General features: G+C 42.2%; 1 protein-coding gene across 1 annotated transcript; it reads right to left on the bottom strand.

The window, feature by feature from the left end:
• Window positions 1–2,020: 2,020 nt before the first annotated feature.
• LIN7C (lin-7 homolog C, crumbs cell polarity complex component) lies at window positions 2,021–20,046 on the bottom strand. The gene is made up of 5 exons (XM_019552088.1): window positions 19,968–20,046; window positions 9,764–9,882; window positions 8,606–8,677; window positions 8,072–8,281; window positions 2,021–4,793 (listed from the first exon to the last, which is right to left on the bottom strand). The coding sequence occupies exons 1-5, from the start codon at window positions 20,005–20,007 to the stop codon at window positions 4,638–4,640; spliced, it is 597 nt and encodes a 198-aa protein (XP_019407633.1). The 5' UTR covers window positions 20,008–20,046; the 3' UTR covers window positions 2,021–4,637.
• Window positions 20,047–21,281: the final 1,235 nt, after the last annotated feature.

Genomic DNA, 21,281 nt, shown 5'->3' with positions numbered 1-21,281 from the left:
AGAGAAGAGCCTTGAGAATGGTTAAAGCACCGGAAAACAAGCCCTCAAGCAGCTAATTTTTCTGAAGTTTAGAGAGAAGCAGTGGTAAGTAAGGAAAAGACTTTGGTGGGGTCGCGGGGTCTTCTCTCTAGCAGACAAAAATGAAGCAAGAGCCAGTAGCTGGAAGCTGCAGCTGAACAAATTCAGGATAGAAATCACATGTAAATTTTAATTATGAGGGTAATAACTATGAATGGGTTGTGGAAGAGTGTAACATTGTCATTTTTTAAATAAAGATTGAATTTTCCTTTTGAATGAAGATGGGTTCTAGTTGAAAGAATTCTTTCAGTGAAATCATGTGGTATGTCACCTTACAGAATTTAGAACTGAACGATCTTATTTCTTTTTGGTTTTGTAATTCTGATTTGTATTACCCTCAGTAGGCCTTTGATAATTTGATAGTTGCTTTATATTGCTTTTTTAGTTTGGTAAGAAGAGGGAGAAGTTACATATAGAAGTTTCAAGGTTTATAGGAGCATGGTTCATATTCTGGATGTTACTTTTCACTTCATGCAAAATGGAACACATCAAGAACTAAAGTACATGTAGAACTGCTGGCAGAGATACAAGACAAAAGCTGTGTAATCTCCATATGAATTATTCCTGGTACAATCTGAAAAGTGTCTACTTGTTATCCTACTATAAGCCAAACATGTTAAATGGATTGTTTCAGTAGTAACCTGATTTAAATTATGCACTCAGCATTGAAATGTTTTTCCATCTTTATCTCAACCCAGACATTTTATTGAAATATATTTTGATCCAAATTACTTACACAAATCCAGCTACCCATTTTTGAGATACCAGAATCAAAACATTTAAAGATAAAAATAAGTTGATTTGAAAGAATTTTGTAAAAAAACCCAAAAGCAGAATGTGCTGCTCATTATACTGAAGTATCAAACAACCAGGTGGCCCATGCCAGTAGACAGCAACACTTCTGTAACTGCAAAAAAATCTCCTGTCTTTCTGACAAAGCAATATTTGGAAAGGAATACTCCCAGCAATGCTAGCAGCTGTAGGGAGAACAAGCAAAGGGCCGAAACCAAAGTCATCCTGTCGCATTCGTGTTGCTGTAACAATTTTTATGGCAGCACAAATGCCAAACAAATAGACATCCCTACCACTTGTCAAGCCACATCAGTGGCACGACAAAATGTACTACATTAAGTTGTGCCACTTTATTGAGGCTGACATTTATTCGCTCTGTGGCGCAAGTGTGCAGACAACCCAGTGCTCCCGTGGTTTAAGGGACCTGATCCTGTGCTCCAGGTTGGATCAGGCCCCTCAAGCACCTGGAGCACTTGCCCGGCTTCTCCTGCTTACAGAGACATAGGCAGAGAAAGCCTGTGCAGGTTCCCACTATGAAGGTATGTGAACTACGGAATATGGGTGTGCCCTGTACCATAATGTTGGGAGCCAGGGCTTCCGTGCCCTGCTCCTGTGCCAGGACCTGTATTGACCTATAATTCAGGTGCAAACACAGATCAGTGCAGGTCCCCAGGTAGAAGGGAGCTTCAGGTGGATGCACAGGTCAGCACACATCCCCACATGGAGGCACAGGGATTCCCCAGCTCCAATGCTGCCCTGTGCCATGAACTGTACTAACTGACCCATGCCTCATGCCCAATGCAGGAACTGACAGGAGGCAGCAAGGAAATCAATGGAATCCACAAGCAAAAGAAACACATCACCCCTTGTCCCATATGTGTTGCCCAGTAAAGTGACTGAGGCAGGACAAGTCCCACTACAACTGATCTGCTGTGGTTAAGCAGCATCTATTTCTACACAGAGAGAAAAAAAGACAGTTATCCTCCTAAATACATTGTTGCTTGCAAAGTTTTATGGCACAAATATCCACCATGCTCAGGACCATCCTAGTGACACTTAACAGGTAGTCGCAATGTACATCCTGGTAAAGAAAGCCATTATTCAAGAAGAGTTAAACGACACATATGGGAAGGTACAAAAACCACACAAAAAATGTGAAATTCCATTTTTATTTTTTGTGTTCAAAAAATCAAGGACCCTTTAACAGCAAGTGCAGGGGGCCATCAACCAAAATGACCTGTCATCAACTCATGCTAGTGTATCAAATTGCCTGTGTGTAGGGACTAACAGTGCAGCTACTGCACCTGCTCAGTAGTAATTAAGCATGGACATTCCTTGGCAAATTTTAAACATATCCTACATTTAAAAATTACAAAGAGCTTTTATACCACTCAAGAGAACAGATCGTTAATGTAAATGCTGCCATTTTACAACAATAAAAATTAAATATTATTTAACCCTCCCCTGACATATACATTTAGTAGCCGATTTGCCAAGTTTCAATCCAAGTAAGTTTTGGAATCGCTGAACCAAATTGCTGACACACTGAACCAAAAAGTCATAATTTAAAATGGAAATGCTACTGCACTTATAGCAGCTCTAGTTATACTAAAGTAAATATTTCTTTAGGGTAACAAAACACAATTGCTTTAGACAGCAACACAAGGTATATGGGTTTAATACATATTATCGTCTTAACTTGTTCCCATTCCTTTCATATATATCTATATATATATTTATATTATACACACACATATGGATCTCTCTAAAAACAGATTTCTACTATTTTACAATTAAATTAAAACATCTCCATGATTGGTCTAACTAGTGATTTTGGTCTCAATACTTTAAACATTAATTGTCCATAAAAATATACAGGTAAACATCATGGTCCTATCAGTAACAAGAAGCCTCCTAAAACAGGCCAATGACAGATAAATCAACCATGCAATTCAGTGCTCAGTGTCATCTAACTGATAAATATTCACACTGTATTTCAGACTCTACTATCAATATCTCTGGATTTCTCTTCACGGGCTCGCAATGCTTATAAACATGCAGAAAGCATTCACATTTCTTAACTTGCCTATAGCCACCCTACAATTTTTCTCCCCTTATGTGGGTCAGCTAAACAAGCATAAGTGTCATGCTGTCATTTTTAGGTTTTTAACCTTTATTGTCTTTCACATGTTGAAATTAAAATGTTAAAACTGACCTCACGCTGCTCCACATGAACAGAAACAAGATTAACCAGGTATCTAAAACTTCATTTGTTAATTTTAGCTGATTAGAATTAACTTGTTTACAGCCATTAGGATATACCTATGTCTGCCTTTCAATTTAATAGACTCCCAATGCACAAACAGGTTCTAAATGTATGCTGAAAGGCAGTCATAAAAAAGCCACACTAACAAAACCCACAACTTTGTAGATTCCAAGTAGTTTACTGCTGTTCAAAAATGTATTTTGTTCACGTGTGGACATGTGTGATTTAAAACACCAATCTGTATACAACCACTTCTGAGTCATTAGCCACTTCAGATCTGGGAGAATCTGATGTGTTGATTTTAGCACTCCCATCTCTCACCTCCATGCCTGCTCAATAAGTAGCACCACTCTAAAGTAAATGGATGAAGAACATGATACATCCAAAAGATGCAGCTACTGATTTCGTTAATGCAACTTTTCGATATTTTTCTTCTTTTGGAATCTTTATATAAAAGGTTGGATGTTATAAACCTTTACATATCACTGTAACAGCATGGCTTTCCACCACTTTACACTGTTACAAAAGTGACAATCTACATTAATTCAGGTATGAACTACATGCAATCCCTGTGTATCTCATCTCCAACTGGTAGTACAACTAGACAAATTCAATTAAGAAGATATGCACAGTCAAGTTGAGTATCATTTAAAACAAGAGTTAAAAAGTAGGGATATATCTGAAATTCTTTCTGCATTGCATTAAAGATATTTTCTGGTTTTCTTAATACAAATATATAGACAGGAAAGTGATCCAAAAGAACTGTATTCAAACAATTATTTTTTCCCAATTCAGTCTAAAATTAGTACAAAAAATATAAATTATATGAATGATTGCTGCAGTTTTTTAGATGTCAGTTATTAAAAAGACATTGCAGGTGAAAATATTCCTCGTAAATTATTTACAGATGAGGTAAGAGTTTCCAAGTCAACATTTATCAAACTAGATTATGACTTAGCACATGTAAAAACACTCATCAAAAAAATTTATAAAATCTAGTACTTATTACCAACTACACAATAGATCATGATTAGCTTTACGTAGTTGATGTACAATGTGTTTTAAGAAAGTGCCAAAATCCCCATAGGCAAAAACTTTTATCAGTAGGCAAAAGTAGAACATGTTTAATATTACAAACTGACAAATGAAAAACTGTTAGAAAAAATGATGGTACCACTGTATAAATACATCTCATTAAAATGCTTTAAAAAGTGTATAAATTGGCTGTAAATGGTTAATTATCTTGATTTGAAAAACATCTGTAAAATAAACTGGATAAAAAAGCATGTGTAAACTCTTTTGCCAGGAAGCACTAGGGTGTTTTGAAACTGTGAGCAGTGTTAACAGTGAAAATCTTTATAACACTGCAAATAGATTATTTTATTGGACTAGGATTTTAATATCTGTCATAGTCCTAGGCAGTGAATCCATTAGGTCACAAAATCAAAACTATTGCATGTAAAACGGAATGCAATTTTCTCCATGAGTTCTAAGGTATGTATTAGTTCTGTTGCCTGCGTTTTGCTGATCTCATTTTCTCAAATCGGGACTCCATCTCTTCCAGGACCTTTGGTGTGTACCGCACAACCAACTTAACCTTTCCTTGAGCTGCTTTCAGTAGTTCCACTGCTTTTTCATGGTGTTCTCCTTCAACACTCTGTAAAGCAAAAAATATCAAATAGCAAATTACAAAGTATAAAAGTGTTGCAAAAGATACTGTACTTCATTTGTTATTCATAAAGTTTCCATTATGCACAAAAGCTGGAAGTACAGAGCTTGAAGCCTGACAAAAATCACTATAACCCAATTCAAGATTTGAACCTCAGCAAGTCACTTCAAAATGAGGATATTTATATATATACACTATTATGAAAACATTTTAAAACATCCTTAAGGATGAAAATCTATATTTACTATGAAAGAATGTCTTCCAAGCAAACTCTCCCAACCACTGCATTCAGTAATAAGATCCTGACCACCGTATATTATCAGTCAACCAAAATGTATTTCTCCTAGTTTGCTTGGTTATCAATAGGGACATACCAAATCTATGATTTCGCTAAATTTGGGCATTCTGCAACACAGTGGAGGGGTAAAGAACTTACAGAAAAGAAAATGCTGCCTCCTCAGAGGGAACGAGCAGTCCTCGGTGTGCTGCAACAGCCTGGTGGGGCAGGGAAGGGGGGCTGCCCGCTTGAAGGGCTGCAAGCAACATAGCTACTGCCCTCTGCTGCTGACTGGTTGCAAGGGCTGCTTGTCATGTGGCCCAGCCCTTTTCCACCAATGAGGATGAGGGGCAGGGCTGCATGACAGACAGCCCCCAGAGCCAATCAGCAGTGAAGGACATAGCCACATGGCAGGAAGCCTCCACAGTCAATCAGTGATGCAGGGAAGGCCACTGGGGCAACTTGGCCAAAGGCGTTGGGGCTGTTGTGCTCCACCCACAAAAATGTCTGCCCAGGCCCATGTTCTCCTTGTGAAATCAGAGGCAGCCCTCACGAATTAGGTAGGTCCCTAGTCATAACACATAATGAAATGACTTGCCAAGCCTTTCTCCTACTGGTGGTGGTAAAAATCTAGAAGGCAGATTGGAGTTTTTCCCATTAATATAAAATTACTTTCAGAAAGACAGACAATAGTTAAAAAAACAGCTCTAGATGATCCATATGCTTCAGTGTTCTCAGTTTTGTTATACAGATAGATATATACAGGTGGTTTTGTTTTTAAAAGTGAGGTTGAGAAGCTAGCAAAGTATTATCTTCTACTTTACAAGAACCTTGAACATTTAAGAGATTTAGAAATGTCAGTTGTAAAATCAGTGCTGCAAGACTGCTTAGTTTCAGAACTATGCCTATATAAATATAATATACTGATAAACCAGTATAAAATATTCTGGAACTATCATAGAAATCGAGGGCTAGAAGGGACCTCAAAAGATCATCAAGTCCAACCCCCCTGCTTTGGCGGGAATACTGCTGAGATCAAATGATTCCAGTAAGGTGTCTGTCCAGCTTGATCTTGAAGACTTCAAAGGTTGGCGACTATACCACCTCCTTGGGAAGTCTATCCTTTGAAATATTTTAGTGGACTAAAGTCTGCTTTTCAAAATACTATTTTTTTTTTTAAATGAGACTGACAACATTCCTGGAAAGGTATACACACAAAACCCTCCACAATAGTACCTTACTACTAACAAGCACAAAGCTCTTTCTGAATACGATCATTAAAAAGAAGCCTGTTGCATGTGTACAATAATTCCAATTTCCGCCCCCCCCTTTTTTTTTTTAACCTTAACCATAGTATTAAATGCATTTTTAAAAGAGGGTAAGTTAGTAAGAAAGACAGATGAAAGCCAAGTTAAGCTGTCTGGTTCCAGGCCTCCTTTACACCAGTCCCTGCATTTTTTAGAGTAACGTGGGGGGTTTCTTTAAACTGGTTATCCCAAGGAACTAAGATGCCTTTGAAGAATAGCTGTGTTACTTTGACCATGACCTTGCCCATTCTTTGCATTAAGAGTTTCAGGACTAGGTGGTGGCCAGGAGGGAACCATTTTGGTAACATTCAGTAATTCTTCCATCCTTTTATATTGCACAGGTAGCTCTGGTTACAGACCACAGGGTTGACTTTGACCCTGTGTCTACAGAAAATGTTAGGTTACAGAAGTAATTGAGAACATGAATATGTTTAGTGTATGTTAATTAATATTTTCTGAAAACATTAAATCAGCAGCTCTTAGAATTTTCTCAGAGAAGCCTGACAGTACCCAAGCAACAAGTACTGCTCTGTAAAAGCAAAACATCCAAATAGTTTAGAAACATTCTGGCAGCTTCTTTTTTCTCATCATCCAGAAAGACACAGCTCAGTATTGTGTGCATGCAGCAGATCTTCAAACAAAATGGATGCTGAATTAAACACACACCCAGTTCTGGAAGTCAAACTACCCTAACTGTCTTTATAAGAAACTGGAGGGATTTTTTTTTAAGCATTCAGATGTCATTGCTCTAGGACAGTGGTCTCCAAAGTGGGGTGCGCACAAGACAATCCATTGGAGTGCAAGAAGAAAATATTAAAACTTCTATTTATATTAACATTTATATAAATATACATATATTGGGGCTGCGAGCTCAAAAATTTTTTACTGATAAGGGTGCGCGATCAAAAAAGGTTGGAGACCACTGCTCTAGGACACTGGTTCCCAACCTTTTTTTGCTGCAACCCACTGCCGGAAGCGGAGTGTGGCAGGAGCGCCCAGGGGTAGGGGAGCTTCCGGCACATGGTGCAACTTGTTCTTTGTGTATGCTGCTGCCGGCATTGCCCCTGAGACCCTCATCTGGGTTTCGACCTGAGGTTGGGAACTGCTGCTCTAGGATAATACTACTTTAAGGCTCCATCTTTTTCAGGTTTCTACAGTGTCAGCAACACTTTTACTAGGACATTAATGATAATGGACCCCCACACTGTACTGCCTTAGAGACTGAAAGGTTTTGTTGCTTACCTCAGAAAAAACAAAAATTTGCATCAAATATCTGCAGCATCTCTCTTCTCTGCCTCTTACCCCTCAAAATATGTGTGTGCTCACTCTCTCCCTCACAGCAATTTAACACTACTTGAAACAGTCTATTGTTACTCTTTTAAAGGAAAGTACTTATCCTTTGGTTCCATTTATCCACAGAATCTGAATACTGCCTCATAGAATAGCACTTGTCAACTCATGCACAAAAAATTAAGCGTAGTCTAAGAACTTTTGTAACATTCAGGTTTTTGTCCGACAATGAGACTAAGAAACTATATAGCTCTGAATAAACAACAAAAATTGCAAGTTGCAGTTTCAAAAATGCCAAAAAATAGCATTAAACTTATGCAGTATACATTCTCTATAAACCCTCAAGTGGACATTAGCCATTACTACAACTCAAAGGTAAAGCCAATCCTTACCACCCCGTTTACAGAAAGAAGCTGGTCTCCACGTTTCAGTCCCCCATGTCTATCGGCTATACCGCCTGGGATAATCCGAGAGATGTAAATGGGAGAGTTTTGTTCTTTGCCTCCCATAATGTTGAATCCGAGACCTTCTTCTGTCTTTGGCAATTCAACAACTCTGGGATGTGAGTGACCTTCACTGGCAGCAAATGCAGCTACAGTGGCCTGTAAGAGACAAGATTATTTAATTTTTCTTAAGTAGTCCATAATCATCAAACACAAAGACTTCATCATCTCCAATGGTCAGATGCAGTAAGCATTTTAATAGATCCCATTAACTACTTGGAGAAAAAACACTAACAATAGAGCACAAAATGCAAAATCTAAGAGGCATTTTGAATGAAATACAAAAACACTATTTTAAATAACACCTTTCATATCTTGATACAACTGACAAAGACTAAGTAGTTATAACAGTAGTAGACATCCAGATAACTAACACTCTTTCTGTAACTATTGTATTCTATTCTATTTATAGCTAGGCTTTACCTTCGCTGTAGCATTAGCTCTCACTTCTGGGCTACTGCAGATGTCCACAGTTTCATATACATGCTCATAAACCTTTAGGGACAAAGCAATTTAGGTAAACAATTAAATGAAGAAAACATACATACAGATTTTCTGCTCAGATAACGTAACAAATGAATAGTTTATAACTCACGTATTACATGATATCTCCACCTCTGCCACCTCATGAAGAAAGATTTCCTAATTCAGAGAGGAGTGGAACCTGTCCTACTAGAAAACATCCCTTATGCCGGTGCATTTTTACTGCACAATTAATCCAGGCTCTTACTTTGGGTTAAGTTCCTACCTGCCTACCATCTATACAAAACACTTCTGTTCTTGTATGTCAAGGCCACACTACCATATTTGATTAGGGATATGAGTTTTAGAGACTTTCATGGGCTGATAGCCCCCCAGTGATTTTAAGGACAGTTACATTCTTGTATCCACTGTCCGGTTTAAAGTATTTAGCATCTCAGCACAAAAAAATCCTGTAATACAAAGATCCAGACATGGGCTACAGCAGAAACAGTGGGAATTCACCATACACATAGGCCTTAACTATGGGTTACTTTGCAGCTAAGGTAGACTAACCAAAGTGCTCAAACTCGAGAGCCAATTACAGATTAGCTGAGTAGCAAAAACATGCCAAGGCAGGACATAGTAAGGCACAACACTTCTGTATTCTAGGATGGGCTATTTAAGGTTGATGATTATAGCCATTAAAAAAAAAAAAAAAAAAAAAAAAAAAATCAAACAGCCCTATCATAATCAAAATAGCTATCTATTCCACTCTAGCTCCTGGACTAGAGTTTCAGGAAGATGCTGAATAATTCTTGATAAGACTTGATAAAAGTAGAAGGAGGTCTAACTTGAGCTAAGGAAAGGTTATGTAGGTTACTCTGTCTTCACCAATAAACTTTGACCAATTTTTTTTTTTTTTAAATCCTGTGTTTCTACTCTTTAAACAAATGTTGTTTTATAAAGAAATAAACCCTATAGCTTGCAGACAAACAAGTCAAATTAAAAACTAAATGAAAATGAACTCTTGTGAATGTCTCCTGAGCAGGAACAAAGCTGGTAAAACAGTTTTTACGTTAGCTAAAATTACTAAACATGCCTCTTGTTTTTGCAGCTTACCTCCCTCACAGCATTACAAAATTCACTTTGAAGGACCCTTTGCAAAGCCTGTAGTTTCTGTGGTGGTACTTCGCCACACCTTTGTAATTTTTCCAGCAACTCAATTGCTCTGGAGATATCTGGAGAAAAACAGTGTTGATAATGATGAGCACCTGAGTTCTATTTGGAGAATTTTCTTTGCGCATTTGTGCATGTGTGTGCACACTAATACATTTCCTGCTAACATAACCACAAAATTCCAAAAAGACACCACCACCTAATGAAACTAAGATCTCTTAAGTATGCTGGCCTACAAGATTCTCTTGTGTTGGAGTCCACTAGTTCACCTGATCTTCTGAAATCTCTGCTCATATCTGGTTGTCTGTACTACCTGTTATGCCTAAGTGTACCCTTTAACCTCCCTATCTTCCTCACCATTCTACTTTTTAAAAAAAAAAGTAAGCAACAATCAATATCAACGTTTCCAAATCTACCAATTTAGGGAGAAAATAAAGTTGCACAAAAGATGATGAAATTAAAACTTGGTTCAAGGCGAAGATAAGAGTTTTGAAGTCTACTTGCATAGACCACATGCATGCACCCTACATAAAGTTTTACAAATATCACTTAAGAGCCAAACTCGCAAGTTTTCATGTATACCAAGTTTATACACAGACCCATAAATTAGAACTTGTTTCCCCAGGACCCCATTCACACCAGCCCCTGACCCATTCCCTCTCTCACCATGGGGAACTCAATCTGCCCCCGCATCAAATCTGCTCCCCTTCCTTCCCCCTACTGGGCAGTGTCTGTGTGTGCATCTGGCCCTCACTCCCAAGCCACAATTCCCTCAGCCCTCCTGCTGCCCCTCACTCCTGACCCACAGTACCCCACATCCTGCCTAGGCATGTAAGAATCCCCTCCCCAGGCCCCAAACCCCTATATATTCCTACAGCCCCCCACATCTCTACAAATTCACACACACACCCCACCACCACATCCCAACTATACAAAGTACCTCCATACTTTCGCATAATTTGAGTTTTCTGCATATAATTTTGAGTTTTTAGCTGTGCAATTAAAATCATGATTAACTGCGACTAATTTTTTTTAATTGTGCAACTCATTGCAATCAAATTTTTAAATAATTTAACAGCCCTAGAAAAAATACATTTTCTCAAATACCAAATACACCTTTCCCCCCAAAATGAGGTCCCATGTGGCATATTTTAAGTGGGGAAGTTGAAAAGAATCACACCTGAAACAATGTATGCCAAGCAGCTACCAAAAGAGTCCTGGGCCACCCCTCTCACAGCCATAGCTATTGACTGAGCACACTAGCTTGTGCCTGAAGCACCGAGTGAGCTGCAGATAGGATCCTGATGGGCTTTGTGACATGAAAACACTTTTCATTTAAATGAAATTATATAAAGAACTACTTACAATAAAAAATACCAACAGTCTTGCTACTGCCCTTGTAAAAGTCTGGAGCCTAACCTTGTATGATAAAGTCCTCCTAGAAACTTACCAGTGTCCTAGAAGTGTGAGATCCCAAAAGACAGTCTCGGTGAGGCAGCTGGCACGGGGAACTTCCCAGTGCCATACTTCCTGGACATCCTACATTGCCAGGAGGACTCACTCTACAAACACACAGCTGGACATGACTCTGGAAAAAAAAAATTCTACATTCTACCTTCCAACAGGAAGGTGTGTGTTTTATTTGGGGGTGTGAATATGAGAGAATATTTGATAGAATCTTTAACACCTGCAGCACAAGCTTAAAAAGAGAAGCATAGTGGTAGAAAGATTCGATACAGAACAAACCTCTGTTCTAATGATAAACTTGATAGCTTCATTTCTTCCAAACAACTCTTCCATAAAAGTCATCCAAGAAAAAATACTTGAAAGGCAGGTTATTCACATAGAAACATAGAATCAATGAGTCGGAAGAGACCTAGACAGATCATCTAGTCTGACCCCCTGCCATTGGCAGGAAGGAGCACTGGGGGTGGGAGGGGTCATACACTCAATATTTATTTCTAAAAACTAAGTCCTTAAATACCCAAAAATAAAATACAAAGTTTTAAAATGCAACCTTCCATTTACTTTTCCCAGCTTCTAATCAGGCTGAAATATTTCTCTGATACTGGTTACATTTTATGCTGAACAAGACTACGAATTACCCAGCTCAGGTAAGCTTTCTCTAGTTTGCCAAACACCATTTTCTGAATCGTAAGTTTGGGCCAAACAGATACCATACCAAGAGTTTTGGGTCCCCACCACCTCATCTTTATTCTTCAATTTCTGTTATAGGAGATAGATGAGAGTTGAAAAACTAATTTTACCAAAGATCCACAAAACAAATGAGGGATCATTTTGATCTTCTCTGGTAAGGTGTTCCATGGTCCAGGATGTGGAACTGAAAATGTCTTGCATACAAGTTTTAGGAATTTAATTCTAGGAATTCATGGATTTTCATATCCCTATGAAATATGGAAACAGGCATAGCTGCCTCTGTGACTTGTGAGAACACATGCTGAAGGACCTTGACCGACATGAAGTTTTAAAGATTAATCTCAGGAAGCAATATGTGGAAATGTATGAAGCACTAATGTGCTTCTGATTATTAGTTCTACACAGGGGCCAAGCCACGATCCCAAAAGCTCTTTTAGAAGATACTTTAATTTGTCTTGATCACTGATCATAAGCATAGATATCTAATGATGTAAACTATCATAAGCTTAGGTGATACCTCAAGTCTATACACTAGCCAAATGATATTTGGACCCCAACAACTCACCACGTTCCACTTTCAAGTGCTACCCCTCTTCTCCACTATTTTTCATACAGTTGCTTATCTGTGTGATAACATTTCTTTATTTTTGCTGACGTAAACAGAACCACCAACCTCTTCCAAAAGCCTCACAAGCTAAACAGAGATGGATTCAAGAGACTTGCACATGAGGAAATGCAAGCATGAGAAACAGCAGCTCACCACTCTCTGGGACCTGCTTGAAAGGAATCTTCAAAGCCAACTTATGAGTTGTACTGTCCCTTCCTGGTAGACATGACAGTCAGCAGCACTTGAATGAACTCAAGAAGTATAGCCTGGAGTCTGAAAAATACCCTATATATTTATGCATAGAAAAGCAGCATAGAAAAAACTCTCCAGAAGTAGAAGTAAAACAATTATCCATATGGAGAACTGAAAAGTTTTCTCCTGTTGCTGGGTGCTGTCAGCTTTTCCCCAACTCCCACAGCACCTTATTTGTCCATAAAACATATTAATTCCCTTTTTTAGAAAAATTAAGTACAGAAGGATGTGCAGATTACATGCAGTTTTATACTATCTTAGGTGACCTCAAACCAATTTAAAAAAACACACTGACACAACACCCAGACCTAAACCAGCATAAGAGAGACAATCTGTGGCAAGCTTCCATCAAGATAAACCAGTTTTAGATCCATATTGATAAAGAACAGGGGTTGGCAACCTACAGCCCCTGAGGCCTTTGGATCCAGCCTGCAAAGCTCTCTTGGATGGCATCTGGCAGTTAGGGTCTCCTCCCTGCACTACACCGAAGTTGAATAACTTGGTTCTGATGGCACCTAGGGGAGTCTCACTGCACCACAGTTGGCTGCCTGCAATTTCAGCAGAAAAGGAGCTCTGCCCAGGAAGTCAAGAGGAATGAACTCTAGCAGAGCACGGTTTCAATCATGACACAGCTGAGCAGCAAAGAGAAGCAGCAGCAGCAGCCGCCGCCAGGTCTTAATGCCCGCTTCCAAATCAAGCTGGGTCATTCCAGCCCTCCCACTAGAAAATGCTGCCAACCCCTGATATACAACATATAAGTACAGGTTTCATATGCATCTTCTTCCAGTTCAGGTGACTGGCTTTAGGAATCCCATGGAGATTTGTGGTCACTCATGAGGAGTTCAATCAAGTCTTCCTTCCAGCCTCAATTTCTCTAAGGTTGGCAGCATAATGTGGTCCTTTATAAGTGGGGTACAGAGAAATGAAGCTGCCATTTGTTTCTTTACACTTCAGCCTGCCCGCTCGCCTAGCAGTGCATCGAGGACCACCTACTTCCAAACTGAGTGGAAGCACAAGGATATCTGCCAGCACACTGCCCACACTGGGGAAGACAAGAGTCAATTCAGTGATGATTTACCTACAGTACAGAACATCTCCTTAAGGGGCCTACAAATAAGCACTTCTGCACCCCTGCAATGATGCCTCAGCTTAAAATGTCCAACTTCAGCAGCCTCCAGGCAAAACTAAGGCACATGATCCACTCACATGCTTGGTCATTCTCCTCCCCTTTCTTTGGAACCAAGAAGCTTTTATATCAAAGCTAAAGCTGTCCCACATCATGCCATGATAGGAAGCCAAAACCCCAGTGTCTCCACCCATAAGCACAGCAATATCATCCAAGCACAATCAGTGATAGAAACTAGGTCCCATCTATCTGATGGCAGCAGGAAGCCCAAGGCGAGGAGAGATGCAGGCACAAGGGACCACTGGTCAGGAATCTTTGCTTACCTCATCTACTCCTCCCTGGGCTTCACACTAGAAAATCACACGGCAACATCTGCACTGACCCTTCCTCCAAAGCAAGTGAATAATAAAATCCAGCCACAGTCACTGGCCTGTTAGCAACCCATGTGTTTTCAACAAAGGCCAGCTGCAGCTGAGCCAGAGGGCCTCAATACCATTACACTTCCAACTGTACTCACAAGTTTAATAGTGCTTAAATCTGGCAAGCTCTTCCCACTGTGCCAATACCACCAAGCAATAAGCAAACTAAAAAGAACACCGTAGAGCTGTTATGCACTTATTTAAACTGAGGATACTGACCCACATTTACAAGCTCTGAACACAAATTTGGCCCATAGGTAAGGGGTCTCACATACCCAGCTGATCTGGGGCAAACCAGACTGGCCTATGTAGAAAATCTTTGAGGCAAGTAGCACAAAACCCCTGGTATTCAATGTTAAAGCCAAACAGGCCAGTCATATGTCTCCTAGTCCCGCAAAGGGAGCTGACCCAATTCATTGCACTCACAGCGGGGAAGCCCAGCACTGGACTCTGTGGTGAAGCAGGGGGCAGGGCTCTCTCCACTCCCAGCAGAGAGTGGGGACCTGTAGGGGAGGTAGCAGGCTCCAGCATGGGGCTCTCCCTGCTGTGAGTGTTGGAGCTTCCCAAGACTGCAGAGGTTCACAGGAAAGGACATTTTGGAAATTACTGAGAATGTTACAAATTCTCACTAAAGCAAAGACTAGAACAATGAACAACTTCTCTTCTTCCAAGGCTGACACCTACGGCCACAGGGACTGAAAGGTCTCAGACACAAACTCTTGCCCAGCGCATACCAATCACAACGAGGAGGAGGACAATGACAAAGACCAAGAGAGGAGATACTGAGGGAGTTGGCTGCTTCCTCTGAGGAAGGCCACATTGGTGTGAGAATGGTACTCCTTGTAGTGTTGCATTCTGGAGTGCTGCTCAGACCAAGGAAGCAAGGCATAACTAAAGACTGGAAAGACTGCTAGTTCAAACAGGATGGATCAATGAGGGAACAAAGGGGCCATGGCTATGGTGAGAAATGCTATCAAGCTGTGGCAGGAGAACTTCCAAGTGGCTCTAGAAGTCCAGCATACAGGCTTAGGCTGAAGATGAGAGTGTATAGAGGCAGAACTCCAGCCTTGTCACCACCCACCCAGCACTTTCCACTGTACATGCATGCACATTCATGTGCCACAGATGGGGCATCTACCCTGTAGCCACTTTCTGGTGACTCTACTTACTGAGGGCACCAACAAGCAGTACTGGTGCTCTGCACCATGCTTCAGGAGAAAAGGTGCACCTTCTCGAGCAGATGATCTTTGAGCTTTCTAACCCCACCATTCCACCAGTGCATGCTGCTACAGCACTCCCCACTTCCAAGGATTATGCTGAACATTAGCTACCTCATTTCATAACACCACATGCAGCTTCCCCCACACATCCAAACCCTATTTGCTGTAACACAGCACTATTTTTCCTGCTGTGGACTGCTTACTTCTTGGTTTTACTGCTGAATGAAAAATAAGCTGTTTATCAACAGTGAACGTTACTGTTTCTGCTTCATAACAACACAGTTGAAAAAGTGAAGTTCTGTATGGCTCCATCCCCAATCAAAGCAGCTGGCCAAGAAAGGCCTTGGCTGACAAGATTCATTTGTTGTTTTTTTATTCTCAAAGGGTACCAGCTTTTTTCTCTTGCAGGAAAATCCCCCAGCCTCTGCCACCAACCCAGGCCCCAGTCTCACAGATGTTGTGCAGAGCCCCACTGTGTTGGGAAGGTAACACTCTAACATAGCTGGCCAGACATTGGCTGTTAAGAGCCAGATACTGATGTTCCATCCTGAAAATAATCTGTATGGTGCAAAGGAGTATGGCTTAGTAAATTAGCAAATATTACAAATCAAGACTCCAGAAGTCTATTCATTCACTTGCTAAAGAACCCCTATGTAACTTCACTTGCCATCATTAAGCTGGGTACAATCCTGGCTTGCTTCTCAGGAAAGCTGCGAGAACTGATGTCTATACAGTGCACCAATATTCTAATATGAAAGGCCGACTTTTATCATAAAACGCTAATTCTGGAGTCAGCAGTGGCTATGATGCAAGCTCACAGCAAGGGGCAGAATGTAAGAATATTATGACAGAAGGAGCCTGGAAAAGAAACACCAACTCAGGCCTACGCTATGAATGACATAAATGTTTCAGTTGCGGGTGTGATTTTTTTTAATGAAAATAGTTTCTCTGTTATAACCCCTTACGTGGGCATATTCACACCAGCATAATATCGTTATGCCAGCTTTTTCCTAGTGATCTAAAACATACAATGTAACTACTGTGTATAAACTACAAAGCTTTTGCATGCCCATCTCTTTCATAGTCTTCCTGCTGGAAGACAAACCAGTTTAACTCTGGTCTACATCACACTACAGAGTTTTGTTAGGACAGGTATGGGCATGGACAGGCATAATACTTAGGCCAGTTTAACTGTAGTTTGAACCTAAGACAGACTTGCAAGCCTGTGAAACCACTTCAAAGGTGTGTTGAATGGTTCAGAGGCATACCTGAAAAATCAAGTACTATTTTGAACCAGTTCACTGTTAGACATAAACACCAGGAGTTCTGTGACATGGGAATCCTACACTGCATCATTCTTAATTCTCCCTCCCCACTATCCAATCTTGCAACTGCTATTCCATTCTGAAGCCAGAAGACTACCAGCATAGAGCTGGAGCCAGGGACATGCAGTGGTGTGAAGGCAAACTAAACTATGAGCAGCAACCTCCTGAATCTATGCCACTGCCTGGCTAGAGCTCTGTACCACTGCATGTCCCTGGGTCCTTTCCATACATACCCCTAGCTCCACACTACTTGAACATGTCTGTGTGCTGATGCACAGCCTCGGCTCTGCATTGCCACACGTCCCGGCTCCTTGCAGGTGCACATCCCCAGCTCCACTCTGCCCGACCGTGGCTTTGTGCCATTGTACGCCCTCAGCTCTGTGTTGCCATGTGACCCTGGCACTGCTGACTGGCCAAAGTTCTACACTGCTGACCAAACGTAGCTCTATGCAAATTACATGCCCCCAGAACCATGCCACTGCCCCATACCATGGAGATCTGGCTGGAAAGTGGCACAAAGCTAGGGGCATGTGGCTGCATAGAGCTGAATTCAGGCAGGACAGAGCTGGGAAGCTGTCATCAACAGTCATGTCCACTGGGGTCCAGGGAACCTGAATTCTGTTCCACTGTACTTGTAATAGTCCCCTGGACTACTAAGTGGGCTAGGTGGAATGGTTCCATGCACCAGATCCATCCCGTGGGCTATATATTTGACACCCTTGATGTAGCATATTTTTATGGCTCATTCTGTATGATGCCTTAATTCAATATGTGGCTGGGAACCGGGCTAAGCCAAAGGAACTTTAAACTCTGTACCAAGCAGCTCTGGCCAGGCAGGCCAGCACCAGGCACTGAGGCTCCCCTTCTCCCTGCTGGGGACTTTAAAACCTGCATGGAACAACACTAGCTTGCTGGGTCTGGAGACTGTGCCATGGTCTAGAAGCAGCCCCAATGCAGTCCATGCCAAACTGACAATGAACTGATTTTTGGGCATCTTGCCGTCAACTTGCCAATGCTGGCAGAGCCAGGGTCAGGATCCTGAGCTTCGCCTGCACTGGCAAATATGGAAGTATGATGCAATTGGGATATGATGGCCAATTCCAAAACTACACATCCAGCCATGCACATGCATACATGTGTGTTGGTGGGGCAGTATGAGGCGGTCAAGGGGATGAATCAGATCATGCCTTTAAATGAACATCCTGTCAGAGGCCTTAGAAACCTTGAAAGTGATGTTAGTTTCAGGGCTGACAGTCACACAAAGTACTATGTACTTAATAAGCATTGACTGCACTTACCCAAATTTAAACCAGATTAGCTTATCTTTTTTCAGTACCAAAGCTATGGACTTAAAGAACGAATACTGCATTAGGAAAAACTTCCTAACTCTGAAGAGTTGCTAAGCACTGAAGTATGTTACCTAGAAGGGAAGTGTAATCAAATCACTAGTGCAGGTTAGAAACATTCATCTAGGATGGTTTAGGCAGGGAAGATTTTGCCTTGAGCAAGGTGTTGGACAAGATGCCTTCTGGGGTCCCCCCCAATCCCAGTTTAGTATTCCATAATTCTTTTATATTTGTCCTCCAATTTGTAATTTACTCCTATTGGTAGTACAGACATGCTTTTTAAACAAAACTGTCCATCTCTCCCTATGTTATATGTCAATTTTCTGTGATGTTCGCTCCTTTGACCTGATACTGAAATATCCTAAACTTACCTAAAGTCAACAATATCACAATAGAAATTACTTCTGAAAAATAGCATTCTTCTTCACCAAGTCTACTCTGTTCTGTACTCTTTTCCACATTCTTAAAATGAACCAACATGAAGCTATTTAAGCTCCAACAAAGGAGTGTAAATAGCTCCTTTGTTCTTGAGTTCATAAACAACTCTGCAGACATTTGTTTGTTTTCATGGACAGAGCACAGTGGCAGGGTAATGAGGGGAGCAGGATGCTGCCTGAGGTTTTACACAGCAAACCCACTGAGAACAGCTAATCCAAAGCAGCTGCTCTAATTAACAAGCTTTGGGGGAGGGGGGCAGCAGGGCTGTGGAATTGGCAGCAACAAGGATCTATTTACAAAGCTTCTCTCTCACCCTACAAGCAGCTTATCTGCAAAATGGGAAGGTAGATGAAGGAAATTGGGAGGGGAACCATCAAAAAGTCTCAAGAATAGAATTCTGAAGGGGACTGAACAAGAGAGCTCTGCACTTACAGCCAGACCCAAGCTAAAATGCTGCATCCAGCTCCCCCCCACCCCATCCCTACTAGCAAAGCGCAAGGAGAAAGGCAACTCTTGGGGGGTTAAGCAGGGGGTTGGACTAGGTGACTCCTGAGATCCTTTCCAACCCTCTTTTTCTATGATCCCACAGAGCCTCTTTTTCTATGATCCCACCTCCCTCACTACTCATCTGTTGTCCCTTTCAAGAGCCCAACTAGTTCTTCTCACCACCCAAAACAAATCCTCTTTGGTCTCCACTCCCACACAAAAGTCACTCTTCACACCAGTCACATTTGCTACCTACATGCACATGCGCTTAGAAAATTAAGACGTGGTTTGGATGCTCTGTATCGCGCCTGCACGCAATTCTCCAGTGGTTTGCACCTACACGTCACGGGGTGGCAAAAATAACACCTCCTCGAGCATCACAACCTAGGTGGGCACCACGTGTTACAAACTAGCCGTCACACGCCCAAGTTCTAGCCATGAAGAAACCAGCTCTCAAGTCATTACACATGTTCCACCACTAACTGGAGAGCTGGTTGCCTCTTTTTCAAGTAGCCGGATGGTCATTTTTATCGCGGGTGGACCGGCCTAAAACCAGGGCGGGAACCACCCGCTCCTGGCGGGCCGACTGCTCTGCTCGGGCTTCACTACGCAATGTACGCAACGTGTGGCAGGTATCTGAAGTGACACCCAGCGGGGGGAAACCTGCGGCGTGGAGGCCCGCTGGCCGCGCGGTGGGGGGGGTGTGGAAGGGGGAGTGCGTAACTCCCCCCTCACCCGCGCCTTCCAACGGCCGCTTCCAGCCGCCCTCACCTCGCTCCAGCTGCACCGGCTCACCCAGGGCCGCCATCATCCCTCTGTCTCGCACCCCTCGGAAATGACGCAGCGCCTCGGGAAAGGCCGCGAGAGCTGAGGGGGAGGAGGAAGAGTGCGTGAGTTCGAGCCGGCCTAACTCTCCCCACCGCGCATGTGCGAGCGCTTGCCCCGCCCGCCTCCCCGCCCGACCATGTGTTCAGAGTCGGAGGGCGCGCAGCCCTCGGGTTTGCAGCCTGGCGCGGGAAGGCCGACGGTAGCCAATGAAAAGCGCGGAATTCGAGATCACGTGGCCGCCCCCCTAAGTTGTGCAGCAGACACTGTTGTGGCAGTTTGCGGGAGCTCGCAGGTTGGGCTGCCCTAGTTGCTGGCACTCCCGCCGCTCCCTGTGGGCGCTTGCTGTGTCCCGCCAACTTCTGGGGGCACATGTCGTTCATTACATTATATATCTATGTATACACACACACGCACATATATATACACACCCTACTGTATAGACTAACCAGTGTACATACACACACACATGCATATACACACATTACATGTATACAGGCAACTCTTCCTTAATGCTGTTCGGCTTAGTGCTGTTTCACGATAACGCTTATTTGACACTGACACCGATTCCACTTAGCGCTCAGCAAGTTTCAGAATAAGGCTCACAGTCGCCATCTTGGTTCGTCAAAACATTTTGGTTATCTTTAACGCTATTCCGCTTAACGCTTGATTTTTTGTGGAACAATTAAGAACTAAGTGGGAGTTGCCTGTGTATACATGCGCACAGAAACACGTGTATACATACACGCACACACAGATACACATGTATGCATATGTAGTACAAGCTTTCATGAGGTGAGGTTCAGCTCACAAAAACTTGTGCCCTCTATATATCTACTTTTGTTAGTCTATAATAGTCAACTTTCTTTAGACCACAGGCACCCCTGAGTAGACTTGGAAAATGCCAGCTCTTAATTTCTGCTTTTCTTTTTTTTTTTTTTTTGGGTCTATAGAAAAATATTGGAGCAATTCTGTTGCAAGCAGTTCAGCGAAGACCACAACAGGCATGAGTGACGCATGCCCCCAGAAGCTGAGCGGGGAAAGGCAACCATCCACAGGCAGTGGTGCTGGCGGCGGGGGCATGGTGGCAGTGAGTAAGGAGCTCCCGCAAGTGGCCAGGGCAGTGTTGGTAGTGACGGGAGGGGTGGTGAGCGCTGAGTGGCAACTACCTGGAGATGCCGCTTGCGGCCTTGCCAGTAGCCAGCAGCTGTCTGTGATCACCTGCAGACACCGTTGGCAGTGTCAGCAGTGAGGGAGGGG

Source organism: Crocodylus porosus, unplaced genomic scaffold (assembly GCF_001723895.1).
Source record: "Crocodylus porosus isolate Cpor-Errol unplaced genomic scaffold, CroPor_comp1, whole genome shotgun sequence".
Taxonomy (NCBI): domain Eukaryota; kingdom Metazoa; phylum Chordata; order Crocodylia; family Crocodylidae; genus Crocodylus; species Crocodylus porosus.
This window is presented reverse-complemented; position numbering and strand designations above follow the sequence as displayed.

Coding starts and splice junctions, on each gene's coding strand:
- LIN7C (XM_019552088.1), bottom strand. CDS start 20,007: ATGATGGCGGCCCTGGGTGAGCCGGTGCAGCTGGAGCGAG. Junction 9,883..19,967: donor GCCGGTGCAGCTGGAGCGAG/GTGAGGGCGGCT, acceptor GTTTTTCTCCAG/ATATCTCCAGAGCAATTGAG. Junction 4,794..8,071: donor TTCTTTCTGTAAACGGGGTG/GTAAGGATTGGC, acceptor TTTGCTTTACAG/AGTGTTGAAGGAGAACACCA.